Source organism: Lissotriton vulgaris, unplaced genomic scaffold (genome assembly GCF_964263255.1).
Source record: "Lissotriton vulgaris unplaced genomic scaffold, aLisVul1.2 SCAFFOLD_5993, whole genome shotgun sequence".
Taxonomy (NCBI): domain Eukaryota; kingdom Metazoa; phylum Chordata; class Amphibia; order Caudata; family Salamandridae; genus Lissotriton; species Lissotriton vulgaris.
In genome coordinates this window covers 43,405-58,405 of record NW_028245798.1, presented here as the reverse complement: position 1 = coordinate 58,405, position 15,001 = coordinate 43,405, and the positions used below count along the sequence as shown (strand labels likewise).

General features: G+C 41.0%; 1 protein-coding gene across 2 annotated transcripts in view; it reads left to right on the top strand.

The window, feature by feature from the left end:
- The window catches only part of LOC147666291 (PDZ and LIM domain protein 3-like), a 92,300-nt gene that overhangs the window by 41,559 nt on the left and 35,740 nt on the right, over positions 1 to 15,001 (top strand). Inside the window, exons 3-4 of one of the 2 annotated variants that reach the window (XM_086949153.1) lie at positions 3,210 to 3,277; positions 5,402 to 5,665. In XM_086949153.1, the coding sequence (XP_086805279.1) occupies positions 3,210 to 3,277; positions 5,402 to 5,665 (332 nt within the window). Of the gene's footprint in view, positions 1 to 2,405; positions 2,594 to 3,209; positions 3,278 to 5,401; positions 5,666 to 15,001 lie in introns of both variants that reach the window. The other variant, XM_086949154.1, reaches the window with a different exon arrangement.

The following is a 15,001-nucleotide window of genomic DNA, read 5'->3' as shown; positions in this document are numbered from 1 at the left end:
TAGAAAACATATCAATAGAGACAGAATATTAAGATGCTCAGGGACTCTAAATGTAAGTATTATGAAATGCAAAATAGTAACAATCAATATGGAAAGAATGCAAAACCTCCAAATTAGCTGTTCCTTAAATGAAAGTGAGTTGGGGATTTCTAAAGGGAAGGAAAGAATGTGTCAGCATAATGTAAACCTCATTAGAAGGTAGGAGGAAATAAAAGAGTGTCTAGCATGAAGCTTCCACTCAGGGGAAACCCAGCAGAGAGATCTCCTCTCTTCAAAGTCAGGATAAAAGTCAATTCTAACTAACTATGGAGCACTAATTAAAAGCACAATTGAAGGCTCCAGAACGTCCATATCTTGCTCCCACAGTCTATAGCTAATCCCATGATGGCATGCGCTGGGAGTCGGTAAACTCTCTAAATTTTCATCCTCACACAAATAGGTGCACGTCTGTTTGTCCTTGAGATTTGCATCTTCCTAGTGCCCCCAGGTACAGGATGCTCCATTCACCTTCATTCCTCCACGTCTGCTGCCATATTTCCATTCTCAGGCCTCACTAGCGGTCTAGTACATAATAATAAACCTTTTTGCCAACCAGATGAAACACCTGCAGAGGAGATAAAAACAGCATACTGGCAAACTTTAAAGTATGCAATTTTCAACTAAGGTCTAAGATCAAGCTAAGTACACTGGAGAATCAACGTTGAAGCACATTGCAGTATTATAAATCCTTGGCAATCAAACAGTTATTATTAAACTGTAAATATATTCAATAAATGCAATTTCAGCCCATTGAGAAATGCAAAATGGCATTTTCAGAAATACAAAAACCGGTCTTCATTTGTGTTTCTACACGTTAGAAATCGCAAATTGCAACTGCGATTTAGGAATCACAAATAGGGATTACCTATTTGCGATTCCTAAAGCACATGTATGAAGCATCATAAATGGAATCAGGCATTTAGGCAATGCTATTACCACTGACTTGAAGTCGATGGTAACCATGAGCAAAATTAAAAACATTATTTAAAAGAGCATTTTTTAATGTGACATGAAGCGGAAGCGCACATATGCCCCTAGGGCACATGTGCATGTATATGTGCACTAGGAAGTTTAGGGTGCCTCTAGGGGAGACTTAAGCCCAGAGGCGCCCTTGGCTTTGCATTTCTTTTTTTTTTATTCTGTTTATTCAACCATTTGCTCAGATACATTACACTTATTCTGTACACTCAGTTAGGTTTTGCATTTCTTAAATTGCAATTTCCTATTAGGAAACCGCAATTTAGGAAATGCAGACCATTTCATAATTTGACCATAGGCGGGAATGCAATGGCATTTCCTATTTGCGATTCCCCAATAGCGATTCCTACTTAGTAGGAATTGCTATTAGGGAATCGCTAATTTAGTACATATCCTTTGCATTTCTTAAAAAGTGACTCCTTTGGAGTCGCTATTTAGGAAATGCAAACGGGAAGCTTTGAACATCTGGGCCTAAGTGTACAGAAGTATTTTTTTAATGTGTGATACCCAATAAGTGACAACCATCCCAATACGAAAACTGCATGCTTATTTCTCACATGCAATGTGCACATTTTTATAGAACCCAGACGTCTCCACCTGTGCTAAAATAAAATACGTTTTGAGTTTCTCCTAAGTACCTTAGTGTTTACTAAGAACGTGAAAGGCCTCAAAAGTCCCTTGCATGATTCTTGCTATGTGCAGAACTAAGTGTGCCATTTCTCAGCACACAGACTTTCTTGGCAGTTAGGTCCAGGCACCCCTCTAAATGCAACAGTTTTATAATGACTGTGTATGACATTTTTTTTTTTCATAACCGATGACTAATTTGCAATGAAGAATTTCCTGGAAAATCTCTGTATGCCTGTCATAATATGACATTGACCTGAAACTTAAGGCATGAGTGTAAAGCAGCTGTACAATCTTCAAGATGTCTCCCTTTATATCAAATTGTCTGCTTTCCTTTCCTGGTTTTCCCTCTAACTGGCCATCTTACTTCAATGCCTTCTTTACATCACAAATTGTTATTTTGTTTATATATATTTTACGAAAAAATCTCTTATATTATCTCACAAAACGAACTATTTATTTCCTTGTGTTTGGCACTTGCAATTTAAAAAAAATCCCAGTCCCTTAATCTATTTTGTGCCTACACTCGGTCTAATTGAAAGAAATAATGAACCGTTGCTGTTCATCAAAGTATAGACACTGAAAAGAGACTTCCAATGGCGTACTGCTGCTTTGCAGAAAGGCCTTCCTATACAAATGAGATTGGAAACGTTGCTGTATTAATGTAAATAGCAGTGCTCCAGTATTAACACCCGGTGTTCTTGGTTTTGCTTCATTCTGTTAGCTCTGGCATGCATTGTAGCGTTGTGTGTTTTGTACAGGAATTCAAGCCCATTGGTGTCGCGCACAACCGAAGGGCGCAGCCTTTTGTCGCTGCAGCAAACCTTGATGACAAAAGGCAGTTAGTGAGTTCCTCCTATAACACCCCCATTGGGCTTTACTCATCTGGCAACATAAAAGATGCCCTCCACGGACAAATGAGAGGTCTTGTTCCCAATGCTGAACAAATGTAAGTATCAGATATTTCTCGCTTGTGCTAATAATCAATAATGCATCTTATTTTGCGGCCGAGTCCAGTTCTTGTTGTTTCTATTCTTTCTTACCTTCATGTGCCTTTCTGCCACTCACAATCAGGTAAGGTGCGGCTGCCTTTCTGTCAATGTTTACCTCTTCATCAATCTATTAGGCCCTTTGTTCTCAAAATGGTAGCACTAGAGTCAGAAATGTTAAAAAGCTGCGGTCAGCTAACAGTAGGACATTACTTTTGCTGACACTGTCAAAAAATTCAAGGAACAAATGATGGTCGGTTGAGATTCAAGGTTTATTTAGGGTTTGACAGAATGGATGCTGCATCACAAACGTGGCGAATGAACTCTCCGCCGTATTACAAGTGGATTTTAGAATATGCCACTTGTAATATGGCGGACAGGATAACCATCACATTTTGACAGACTGTCAAAACCAAACTCTACATGAGGCCCTGAGTTCTTTGTGAATATTTTTGTAGGGAGTTATGACCAGCTTTCTTTATAACATATAAATGGCTTTATCTTATCCACTAAACACTGCAGTACTTTATGTTATCAAAGCAAAAAATGCTTTATTCAGATCCCTTTTCATTACAGGACTTGGGTTACTTTGAACACAAGCATAACGTTCGGCCTAAAGCCTTCATACTGCCCGGCCGAAGCAGGTTATATATATATATACTTCAACAGCATGCTCTGCGTTGGGTTTCTAATTTACTTCCATTGAAACATACCAGTCTGTCATTAATAAGGACATGCGATATCCCTGCGCTGCTGCCTGATCTGTTGAATTTTGTTACCCACTAATCCTTTTTAGCTTACTCTTTCACGCTATATTGATTTCTCTGTTGTTGCCTATTTCTAAATCTCTGCCTTTTTGTATTTATTTTATGGAATGCTTTTAACTTTTTTTGGGGAATAACAAATCCCAATTGTAGTTACACACATTTCTCGATTCTGGGTGTGGCTTTCTGATTCAAGGTACTTGGTTAGAAATATCTCGGTGCTTAGATGTCTCTAATTTCCTGGAAAAATCCCCCTAAATTACATAATGCTTGTTTACTCCATGAGTCAACCTCTTTACTTGATAAAACACAAGGCCATTGTAGCTCATTGGCTCTAGATACACAAATGATTTACCACTGGAAATGATTTGGATACATGGCATCCACACAAGTCCTATTCTTTAATATCTCATAGAAAAAGGACAATTTATTTAAATGGTCTAGAATTTGGCAACAATACGCGACAACGGTTCAATTCCTGTCCTAATGGAGTTTGTCAAGACAGAGATATGGTTAATTTCCATAGGAGCCAGGATCAAATGTACCAAAAGCCCTCGCTGCCATAACTGGAAAGTATCGCAGTCAATTCCATTGAGAATACATTTGATACAAAACCATTGTTAAAGGCACAAAGCTTTATCTTCTTCTACCTGAACTCCTTGATTTAAATACAAAATTCTAATAGATTATTAAACAGTAAAAATCTAGAGAGAGTTAAGGTTGAAAAACTTTTTGCAAACTGAGCATCAAGCCTAGGAAATTTTTCTAGAACCAGTGATGTTTGTAAAATACATCGTTTATTCTTCAAAAACTGCTGCAGAGAATTCGGCAAGGGATTTTATGCTAGAAAGAGTTACCGTAGCAGCCCTGTCTCAGTTCGAAGGTAACCTGGGAATTCTAGCTACCAGTGTTTTTAACATTTCAACTCTATTTAAGCAACTGCCTCTCAACCTTCACATTTCTTACTTCAAAAGCAGCAAACAGTTGCCTAGTTCTGCTGAGCAATTCAACCACGTCCAGAGTGAATTTTTCGTAGTATACCGCTACTATATTGCATGTGATATATGGCACGACAAAATGTTACATCCACTAAATTGATCTGAGCACTATTTCAAAAGGTAGGTCTAAGTAAGTGGATGTGGAGTTAAGAATAATACATGTAAACTTACCTTAATGGTGTATTTTTGTAGGTCAATATTGTTGACCTCAAAATAGTGATATATAAACCTTTAGATAGTGCAAAAAGACTTCACCCAAAAGTATGGGGAATATTCAGCAAAAAGACTACTTTATTTCCAAGACCCCATGAAAACAATAGAAGTAGAACATGAAGTGTAATCAAAGCTCTAAGAGATGGACTCTAATAGGTCCTTTCTGGCAGGCAATAACAGATGACTATGACACAATAATTCATTGTATTACCAGGTACATATTCCCCCACGTTTCCAGCAATCCACAACATTCTGCAACCACCCCAAAGTAGGCTTTTTGAGCAGTCCAATACACCCACTTCTGGATCACAACAGCCATGAGACAATTAACGGTAGACAAAAAATCAGGATTTGTAGGTGTTCATTAGTAAGTAAGGTATCTTTCGATTCCTACTCTCTAAATGCTGCAGGTGGAAGTGAGATGTTGCAGTGATGAAACACAGAGCTATGGTCCAACATCTGGCAGTTATACTGACACCAAGATTCACAACTGGAGCTCTGGGACTATTACACGGTTTTAGTGCATTATGTGGGGTGTTAGTACACTGTTCAAGTCTTGGGCCTTTGTTTCTCTCTAGATTCTAACAGACGACAAACTAAGCACAACTCAATTAATCTTTTTATTGAATGCAAGCATGTGCATGCTCTTCCCAATAAAAATTGGTACACTAAGTTTTTAGATACTTTTTGATTGCTGATTTCTTCTCTTTGATTCTTCTTTTCTGTTCACACCTCTTTCCTCATCTTTATTGTTTCTACCTCTGTCCGTGCCCACGCCTGCTTAACCACACAGTGAATGCAGCACTCCTTCGGGCTTTGATGGCGGCAGTGGACGGAGCACTCCTTCTACCATCAGTAATGTTAGCACTATTGACCCAACTGACCTGAAAGTTGCCGCCAAGATCGCCCCTAACATTCCTATGGAAATGGAGATACCGGGTGTAAAAATTGTGCACGCTCAGTTTAATACACCTATGCAGTTATACTCTGATGAAAATATTATGGAAACCTTACAAGGCCAGGTTTCTTCGATTTTGGGAGAAAAGCCTCCACCGAGGTAACCATATGTCTCATGTGGTGTGCAGTGAGTGCATTTTCCGTTAGTGTGACCACATTCTGCTTTTTGTTTCAAACTTGTGTGTGATTGTACTTATGATCAGTATAAGACAGTGAGGTCTTGGGTTTAAGGAGTGCTTCTTGGCAAGCAGATGCAACTCCAAGTGACTGGACATTATAAGTTAGTTGGAGCAAGTACAAACAAAAGGCCAAAGTAAAACAAAATGTGCCTATGTTCTCAAAAGGAAATCATGTTAAAGAATCGTTTCAGAAAAAAAGGTTTGCTTTTTCAGCTATTAGTTTATATGGACAGCTACCTGTGAGACATTGTAGACGTACAGTGATGCACGCATTTGGTTGATCTTAGGACACTTCAGTCCTATATCCACAGACTGCATGAATCCCCACGTGTGAGAAAATGTGGTTGAACCTCATAGAAAGGTTCCTTTCATCGTTTCACAGGGAAGCACAAGTTTCTTTTATTGTTGTGGTCAGAGCAATAGATAAAATGTAACAAGGGTGAAATAGTGTGTAGATATGGCAAATAGCTGGTATGGATTTCCCTACTGCAACCACACCACCACACCCATTAGCTTACTTGAAAGGTCTTCATCACAAGAAGTGCAACAACCTAATGTCACAATTCAGAGTCAAAGTCAACACCCAGTGGTCCAACTTATCAATCGATGACCACATCCAAGACATGATGCCCCCTGAGACATATGCCTCGCAGCCGGACACTTCAAAAAGAGTCCCATGGCTTTTAGCACTAATGGGAGTTTGTTCACATAGAAAAGCATGAGCACCATCACCTATCACAGACTACAAGTTGTTAATTTCAATCCACCAACCATGATTCCACTCATCACCTCACTCGCCTATGTATCATTAACATCATAACAGTTAACTCGAAGTTGAAGCAGGCCATCATCACTCTGGCTCTGAAAAAAATCTAATGCAGACAATAAATCAGTTCCAGCCTGTCTTCCACCCACAATCATAGACAAAAACCACACAACTTTATGTATATATGTCAAGGATTAATTTCTTGCAGGGACAAAAGTCACAACTATGCACTTTCTAGTCATCCCTTACTACCATTTTGAACTTTGTACAGACCAACATACTTTAGTGTATTACAAGACCCAGTTTTATGTTTTAGCATTTATTTGGGTAGGATCAACTAGCAGCAGATGGGATGTGCCACTTCAGAGATCAGTGCTGTACTCTGTAATATCCTACAATCAATTCTAAAACCAACATAGTAAAAATCTTTTGTGCCACAAGAGAAGCAGAGCAATTTCCAAAAATGATGCTTTACTTGTTATTAACTTTGAGGAGACATTTTGAGATAGAGATTGCTTGATATGAGGAAGTCACTGCTGCTTGCTCTCCCCCAACCATTAGGTGAGGTCATTATACAAATGTGCGTCATACTTAAACCAGGCAAGGACTTTCCACAATGAGAATCATATTTGCCGCTATCCCTTACTAAGCTGACAACACAATTCCAGGGAATAATCTAGTGAAAAGGCCCACATATTAATTACATTCCTGGCTTTGGCAGATTAACTTAGATTGTCCTGGAAGGTCCACTAGCTGTGATTTGTGCATCCTTATTACTCATTTCATTATGTTGATCCCTCTCTCCAAGCCATGGCTATTATCCTTCAGTACCACACACTAAGGTCCTCATTACTAGATGCCCGTTATCCCCCTGATAGCTCCAACTCCCCCCACACACCTGGAGTTACCAATACCAAAGGCATCAGTAATTCCAGAGGCAGGGTTACTGTGGAATGCATGTTGGGATCCTGAGGCTCCCCTTAGATAGGAGTAATTATTGGGGAAATCAACAATTTGGGATCCAGGATCTACAAGAAATTTCTCATTTTTATTTGGTATTTCACTGAAAGATTCCACTTTCCATCAACTGGAGTTTCCAGTTAAAACATCACAGTTACTGTGGATCCTTTATTCCCAAATCAGGAACACCGGGACATCAGAATGAGGTCATTGGTGGTGTTGGGGGATGTCTTCCCAGGTAGACATGTTTTAACTGTACAAACATTCAGAGACAGAACATCACCACCAGCCATACTATTCTATGTCAGCCTATTACACACATTACACATATTAAGTTAGTTTTCTACTTGCATACAAAGTATTGAGTTAGTTTGCTTGTTACATAGGGAGGTGATTGGTAGTCGCTGTGTACCTCTTCTGTCTTCAAGGTTCACTGTAAGAGTGGTATGGGCTTCCCAAATGGCAGTTCTAAACGCATGCGTTTCAAATTGATATAGGACTTTTATGGTACTCCTTCTTTGCTTCATAACAATGATCAGTACATACATCATTGATGCCACTGGTGTAGAGCTGAGTGAGTGGATTTCTATAGCCTTCTATCACCTTGCCTGCAGCAGTACAGTTATTCAGATGTATTGGTCCCAAATATTTGACCACTTAAGGCAATGACTACTATGAGAAATCTAAGTAAACCTGCTACAATTGGGATACGCACTGGATGCAGCTAGAAAGTATAAGAAATTCATTGCTACAGCTTTGCCTCTTACACTGTGTAAGGTAGTCTTCTGCTGGAACAGATGGCCTCCACTGCTGCAAAGGACTGGATATATGCTTAGGGCCTGTTTCTGAGATGTGGAAACCTTAAGGGAGGTCAGAAAATATCTCCCATTATTCGAATTTGCCTCAGGGATGAAGCATAACATGCGGATACAATATTTGTCGCACCAAAATCTTCATGTTTTACCTCTTTTTTCAGCATCCCTCCAAACATATCTCATCAAGTTGATCGAAAGATATCAGAGGAGACTGTAAGTGCACAATAATTACCACACAATTCATAATTTTGCAAAGGAGTTTGTATTCAAAGCCTGGATTTAATCAGAGGGCCTCAGTATAATGCGCTGAAATTATGGCGCTATACTCATCCAATGTACAACCAGAGTTAAAGAGGTAATAGCCTTTACATTGCTGTTTTTACAACAGGATTCCTTTACCACACATCCTTTACCACGCAGTGCCTTTATCATGCATGCCTTTAGCATGCATATGCCTTCACCATGCATGCCTTTACAACACCGAAAGGTAGGCATATTTAAGTTGTAAGGTTGTGTGTGTATATATATATATATATCTATATATATATATATATATATATATACCAAATTAAACAAGCATTGGCATAGCCAATAGGTCTCGCCTTTGGGACCTTATAAGTGTTTAGCCATGCAACAGTTGATGGCGAGACCTGTTGGCTATGCCAATGCTTGTTTTACTTTAACCCTCCCTCATGTAAACGTTCACATTGCTTGGGTGAGGCCATGCATTCTCTCTCCCTGGATATGCTCAGCTGTATACCAAAAAAACGAAAATAAACAAAGATATGTGCGAAAAAAGCATATAGAACGCATAGTGCAATATGAAATTCTTTACTTTCGAAGGAATTCAATATTCTCGGCAAAACATAACAGCTGGAAATGAATTTATATGGTAGGTACCCTCCTCTGAGCTATTTCCTTGAAGTGGGGACAGGAAGCAGTCCTGATACTTCGTGGGTTCCTTTCAAACAGCACTGAGCCGAAGCTCTTCGACAGAAAAAAACATAACAGCTAGAAATTAATTTATATGGTAGGTTCCTGGGTTCCTTTCAAACAGCACTGAGCCGAAGCTCTTCGACAGAACAGTTCCGAGACCCACCTGAGAGGATGAGCATTTTCCGTTCTCATTACAATTTGACGGAAGTACCATGTTGAGACGAGGACCTAGGTATTGTGTTGTATGAACGTTTTCAGCCTATGGCATCTCTGCATGAGTGTTTCTGTGCTCCGGTAGCCATGTTTACAGAGCAGAGCAGGAACTGTTATTTGTAATTATCTGCTCGATGACACTGAGTTAGTAATGCTCTGCCTAAATATAGCATGCCAGAGCCTGCCTGTTGACGAACGGGTTGACATACAGTCCCAGTCACTGAAAGTCTGTTAATCGCTGGGCACACTTAATGTGTTCACTCTGCTGTTTCAGGCTTATCAGACTTGGTGGTGAGTTTGCTGTGTGCACACGTTGTTGCGTTTATATATAGCATTTAAAAGCGAGTGATGCATTTTCTTTATTGCGTAATCAGCATGAAAGCTACACTACCCCAGTTTCAAGCAGGTGCATGAATGGCATTAAATGCATGCACAATGCCACAATTTAAAACAAGCATTGCCCGCCAGCTGTAAAAGTAACGCTGCGCGTCCGTGAAATGAAATAATTTCTTTTAAAACGCGAGTGGTGACGCGAGTTGTGCGCACGCGCCCAACGGGAAAAAGTGCTGTGCATGTCGCGTGCACTTGTGCACGTTCTAGCAAGTTGGTGGCTGGCAAGGTAGCGCTTTTTGAAGCAGCTACTAAATGTCTTGCAACAGCAGCGCATGCGCTGACTCTAGCGAGATCTAAAAAGGTTAAAGCTTAATTATAGTTAGGAAGCCTTTTTCCCTATTCAGACCAAACTTAAACTACACAAACTATAAATTCTAAAAGTATAGTTATAACTTTCACTTACAATTTCCATCACCTTGAAATTATTATAAGTGGTGCAGCTCCATACACACACTTTTCAGCTCGCTAACCAGGCAACACTAACTAAAACTCGTCACTCTACCATGCACTGTGTTGTGAGAAATGTTGTCATTTGAGATGTTATAGGTGTTGTTGTGAATGCTATGATGTCATATGCTATATGTGATGTAGTATGTGAAGGTATAACCAGTGCATAGTAAAGATGTCGCTTATAGCTAATGTAGTGTAGCGAATGAGGTGACAAGACTGTATTCGGAGGTGCGTGACGTATAGTAATTTGAAGATAGTGCATAAATTATAAATTGAAGTTATAATTATAAGATTATCGTTTTTTTCCAGTTGGATTTGTAAAAGAAATAAGAATAAATAAATGCCCCCATTAGGATGGTGGGCGGACTGAAGTCCGCCCGCAAACCCTAGCGGTGCTGTGACCGGCCGCCAGTGGCGTGGCGGTCCTGCACTGCCAATTAGGATGCGTAAGCAGCACCCGCCACAATGTTGAAAATGCATGTTGTGCATTGGCATGCACAACGTGACAGGCACCGTGTGGTGCCTGCCACCTTGTGAATGCAAATGTAGGGGGGTACCATGGGTACCCCCTAGGTGAACCCCTCACCACCTCCAAACACCAAGGGGCCCGAAACGGGCCCCCAAAATAAACACTGCATGCCTTTCCAGGGCGAAGTCTCCACCATTGAAAGGCATTTCTCTGCACACATCATAATATTGATGCCTGCAAGGCACCGCCATCATATTATGGGCCTTTTCAGCCCAGCAGGCAATCGTGACAATTGCCTACCAGCAGAAAAGCAGCAGACGGTCTTTCCGTCCGCCGTGTTACCCCCCGCCATGCTAATGGCCGTCTGGCGGGGTGTTTTGGCGGGCAGATCGTTGGCGATCCGCCCGCCTTGCTAATGGGCCCTAAAGTGTTTCTAACCATAAATTATCATTAATCTTTGTTTATTTCATTCTATATTAATGTTTTTATTTTTATTAAAAATATGTTTCAAATCGTACTGTGGAGTTTCATTCACTGGAGTGTCATGAAGTGGAGTGCCATACAGTACAGTGAAGGAGAGTCACACAGAGTCTAGTGTAATAGAGTGAAGTATTGTTGAGTGGAATAGAGTGGAGTAGAATAGAGTGGAGTTATGTAGTGTACAGCGGAGTAAAGTGTTATACAGTGGATTGGAGTGGTGTGTCATATAGTGAAGTGGAGTATCGAAGAGTGGAGTGGAGTATCGTAGAGTGGAGCAGCGTGTTCTATAGTGTAGTGGCATATCCAACAGTAGAGCTTAGTGTTGTACAGTGGAGTGTCGTCAACTGGAGCATCATGCAATGGAATATAGCATCATGGAGTACAGTGTCATAAATTGTAGTAGCATAGAGTGGAGTTTAGTGGGGTAGAGTATTGTACAGTTCAGTGTTGTCAAGTGTAGTGTTTTACAGTAGAGTGGTGGAGAGTCTCATAGAGTGTAGTGTTGTACAGTGGAGTGTCATTATTTGTGAGATCACAGTGCATGGTAGAATGGCGAGATATAGTTAGATTTGTCTGGTTAGCAAGCTGAAAAGTATGTGCATGGAGGTGCATTACTTACAATAATTTAAACGTGGTGGATACATTGTAAATGAAAGTTATAACTATGACTTTAGAATTTCTAAAATGTGTGTAGTCTGTGTTTGGTTTGTATATAGGGAAACAAGTTTTCCTAACAGTACCTTAGCTTCATGTTTTTCATTGAATTTCAATGTTTTTTGAAAATTTGTAATAAGAATGTGTTTTAAATTGTAGAGTCCAGTGTTGTCGAGTGGAGTGTCAGTATGTGGAGTGTTGTACAGTACAGTGGAGGAGAGTGTTGTAAAGTCTATTGTTGTAGAGTGGAATATTGTAGAGTGGAATACAGTGACGTAGAGTAGAGGGGAGTGGTGCACAGTACAATGTAGTAAAGTTTTAGCGTGGTCAAATGGTGTCTCATATAGAGGAGTCAAATATTGTAGAGGGGAGCGGCGAGTTGTACAGTGGACTGGCATGTCGTGCAAAAGAGTAGGGTGTCGTAGATTGTCATAGAGTGGAGTAGAGTGTTTTGGAGTGGAGTAGGGTGAAGTAGACTGTCGTGAAGTGGATTATTATCGAGTGGAGTGTCGTAGAGTACATTAAAGGGCAGTGGAGTGCTGTGTTTTTTATTTTTTTATTTTATTTAATGCGATTTTATATAGAGCGAACATTACCCGAAGGTGTCAGAGCGCTTTACAAAAGAACCAGTTGCGTTACATAAGTTTGGACTACATGAGTTACATAAGAGATACAAACAGAAAAAAAATGAAATGTACAAGGTGTAATGTCACTCAAGGAAGAGATAAAAACAGGAAAAAATGCACATGTACAAGTTGAAAGTCACTCAAGGAAGAGATACAAACAGATAAACTCTAAAATCACATAGGAATGGTAGTAAGTACAAACGTCTACTACATATACTAGTGGTTAGAGTTCTATACATACAAATAGTAAATTCGCACAGGATTACATTTTAACAGCAATTAGGCTTGGATAATTATATAATACATATTTACATATATATTTAAAGCCCCCCAGCAAAAAGAGAAAAACCATCAAAGGTCATCAGGAGGAGTCCTGAGGGAAGAAGGAACGGAACAAAGGTCAGACAAAATGGCGGGTCCGGGTCGTGGGTATAGACTGAGATCATCGCAGGTGGGAAGCACAAAAGTCAGGAAAGTCAAGAATCCAAAAGAAGAACACAGAGAGCAGGATTCCATGGAGTAGAGTCAGAGGGGTACGCAGCATAGGAAAGGATTCCTTGGCGAGGGACTGGCTGTTGAGATGGCCCGGAGTTATCAGGAGGCATTATGTCCTCTGCAGGCGCCATTTTGGAGTACACAACCCAGGCAAAGGAGGGCGGCAGTATCACTGAGGAGAAACAGTTCACAGCCGTGGGTGGGAATTCACAGCAGCACCTCTAGTGAACTAGAGGTGCCGGGATCAGAGGATTTCTCAGCCCCTCTTGAACCCGTCAGCACCACAGGGTGCTCGCGCGTGCAAGAGGTGCATGTGCAGACGTGCAAGAGGTACTTGCGTGTGCCTGGCAGGGTGCGTTTGCAGCTGGGCAGCGGCAGCGGCAGCCGCGTCGGAGGGCACAGCGCCCTGAGCCGGGGCCCCTCACCTGTGACCGCATCGCTGGCCCCTCGCTGGGGCGCCGGGAGCTCGGTGCTGCCTGTCCACCCCAACACAAAAGCAGAATAGATCTTCCATAGGTGAACTTAAGCAGAAGCACATGCTTCATCCTCCCTCTGCATGAACTGATCAAACTTTGCTGAGAACCCTTGCATGAGCTGACACTAACAGCGTATCCCCTATCCCTCCCTCCCCCAACACTGTGTGGCGTATCGTAGAGAGGAATGGAGTGGCGTATCGTCGAGTGTCATGCATGGTAGTACAGTGGCGTAGAGTGGATGGGTATAGAGTAGAGTAGAGTGGCATAGAGTGTAGTACAGTGTTGTAGAGTGGACTTCCATACAATGGAGTGAAGTGTCGGGTAGTGTAGCATCTTATAGCCGAGTACGGTACAGTGGTGTAGGGTGGACTAAAGAATAGTAGAGTGGAATCTAGTGGAGTGGAGTACACTGGAGTGGGGTAGCATAGAGAGGAGTAAATTGTCATAGATTGTAGTGGTGAGACATAGACTATAGTGGCATGGAATGCTGTAGAGCAGGGTGGCGTATCATACAGTCAAGTAAAGTCTCATAAATTGGAATACCGTGTTGTACAGTAGAGTATAGTGGCATGTCGTACAGTACTGGAAACTGTAGTCTACAACTGTAGTTGCAGACTACAGTAAAGTAGAGTGGTATGCAATCTTGTAGAGTATGTAGAGTGGAGCAGTGTACAGTACAGTACAATGTTGTAGAGTGTAGTAGAGTGGATTGGCATACAGAGTTATAGAGTACAGTGGAATAGAGTGGCATGGAGTGGAGTACTGTGTCATAGAGTACAGTGGAATAAAGTGGGGTACAGTGGCATACAAAGAGTTATGTAAAGTGTTGTCTAGTGGACTACAGTGTCGTAGAGCGGCACAGAGTGGAGTAGAGTGTTGTATAGTGGCATACAGTACAGTGCTGTATTGTACAGTGGAGTGTAGGGGTATAGACTGGAGTAAAGTGTCAGAGAGTGGCTTTCAGTGTAGTAGAGTGATGTTGCATGGAGTGCAGTAGTGTGCCAAACAGTGGAGCTGTGTAGAGTGGTTTGTTGTTCAGTAGTGTAGAGTCAGGCAAAGACTCATACAGTGGAGTAGAGTCGAGTGGAGTGGCATAACGTAGTATACAGTAAAGTAGAACCGACTGTATTGAATAAACTGTTATAAATTGGAGTGGTGTTTCATACTGTAGAGTGGAGGGCTGTGTCATACGGGAAACAGCCATTACAACGCAACTAAAACAACGCACTAAATTAAATTTTAACCCCTATACCATCCAACACTTACCCTACTATTACACCTCCTGGAGTTAGAATAGTAATTTTAACCCCTACACTATCCAACACTTACACTACTATTACATTCCCATTAATTAAAAAAAAATACTTACCCATACTTACGTTGTAATAGCAGCTGCGTTGTAATACCATGCGTTGTAATGGATCCTGCGTTGTAAAAGTTTTGTTGTAATGGTATGCGTTGTGAATGTATGCGTTGTAACGTCATACATCCGTGTCATACAGTGTTGGAACCCTGGGTAGTGTG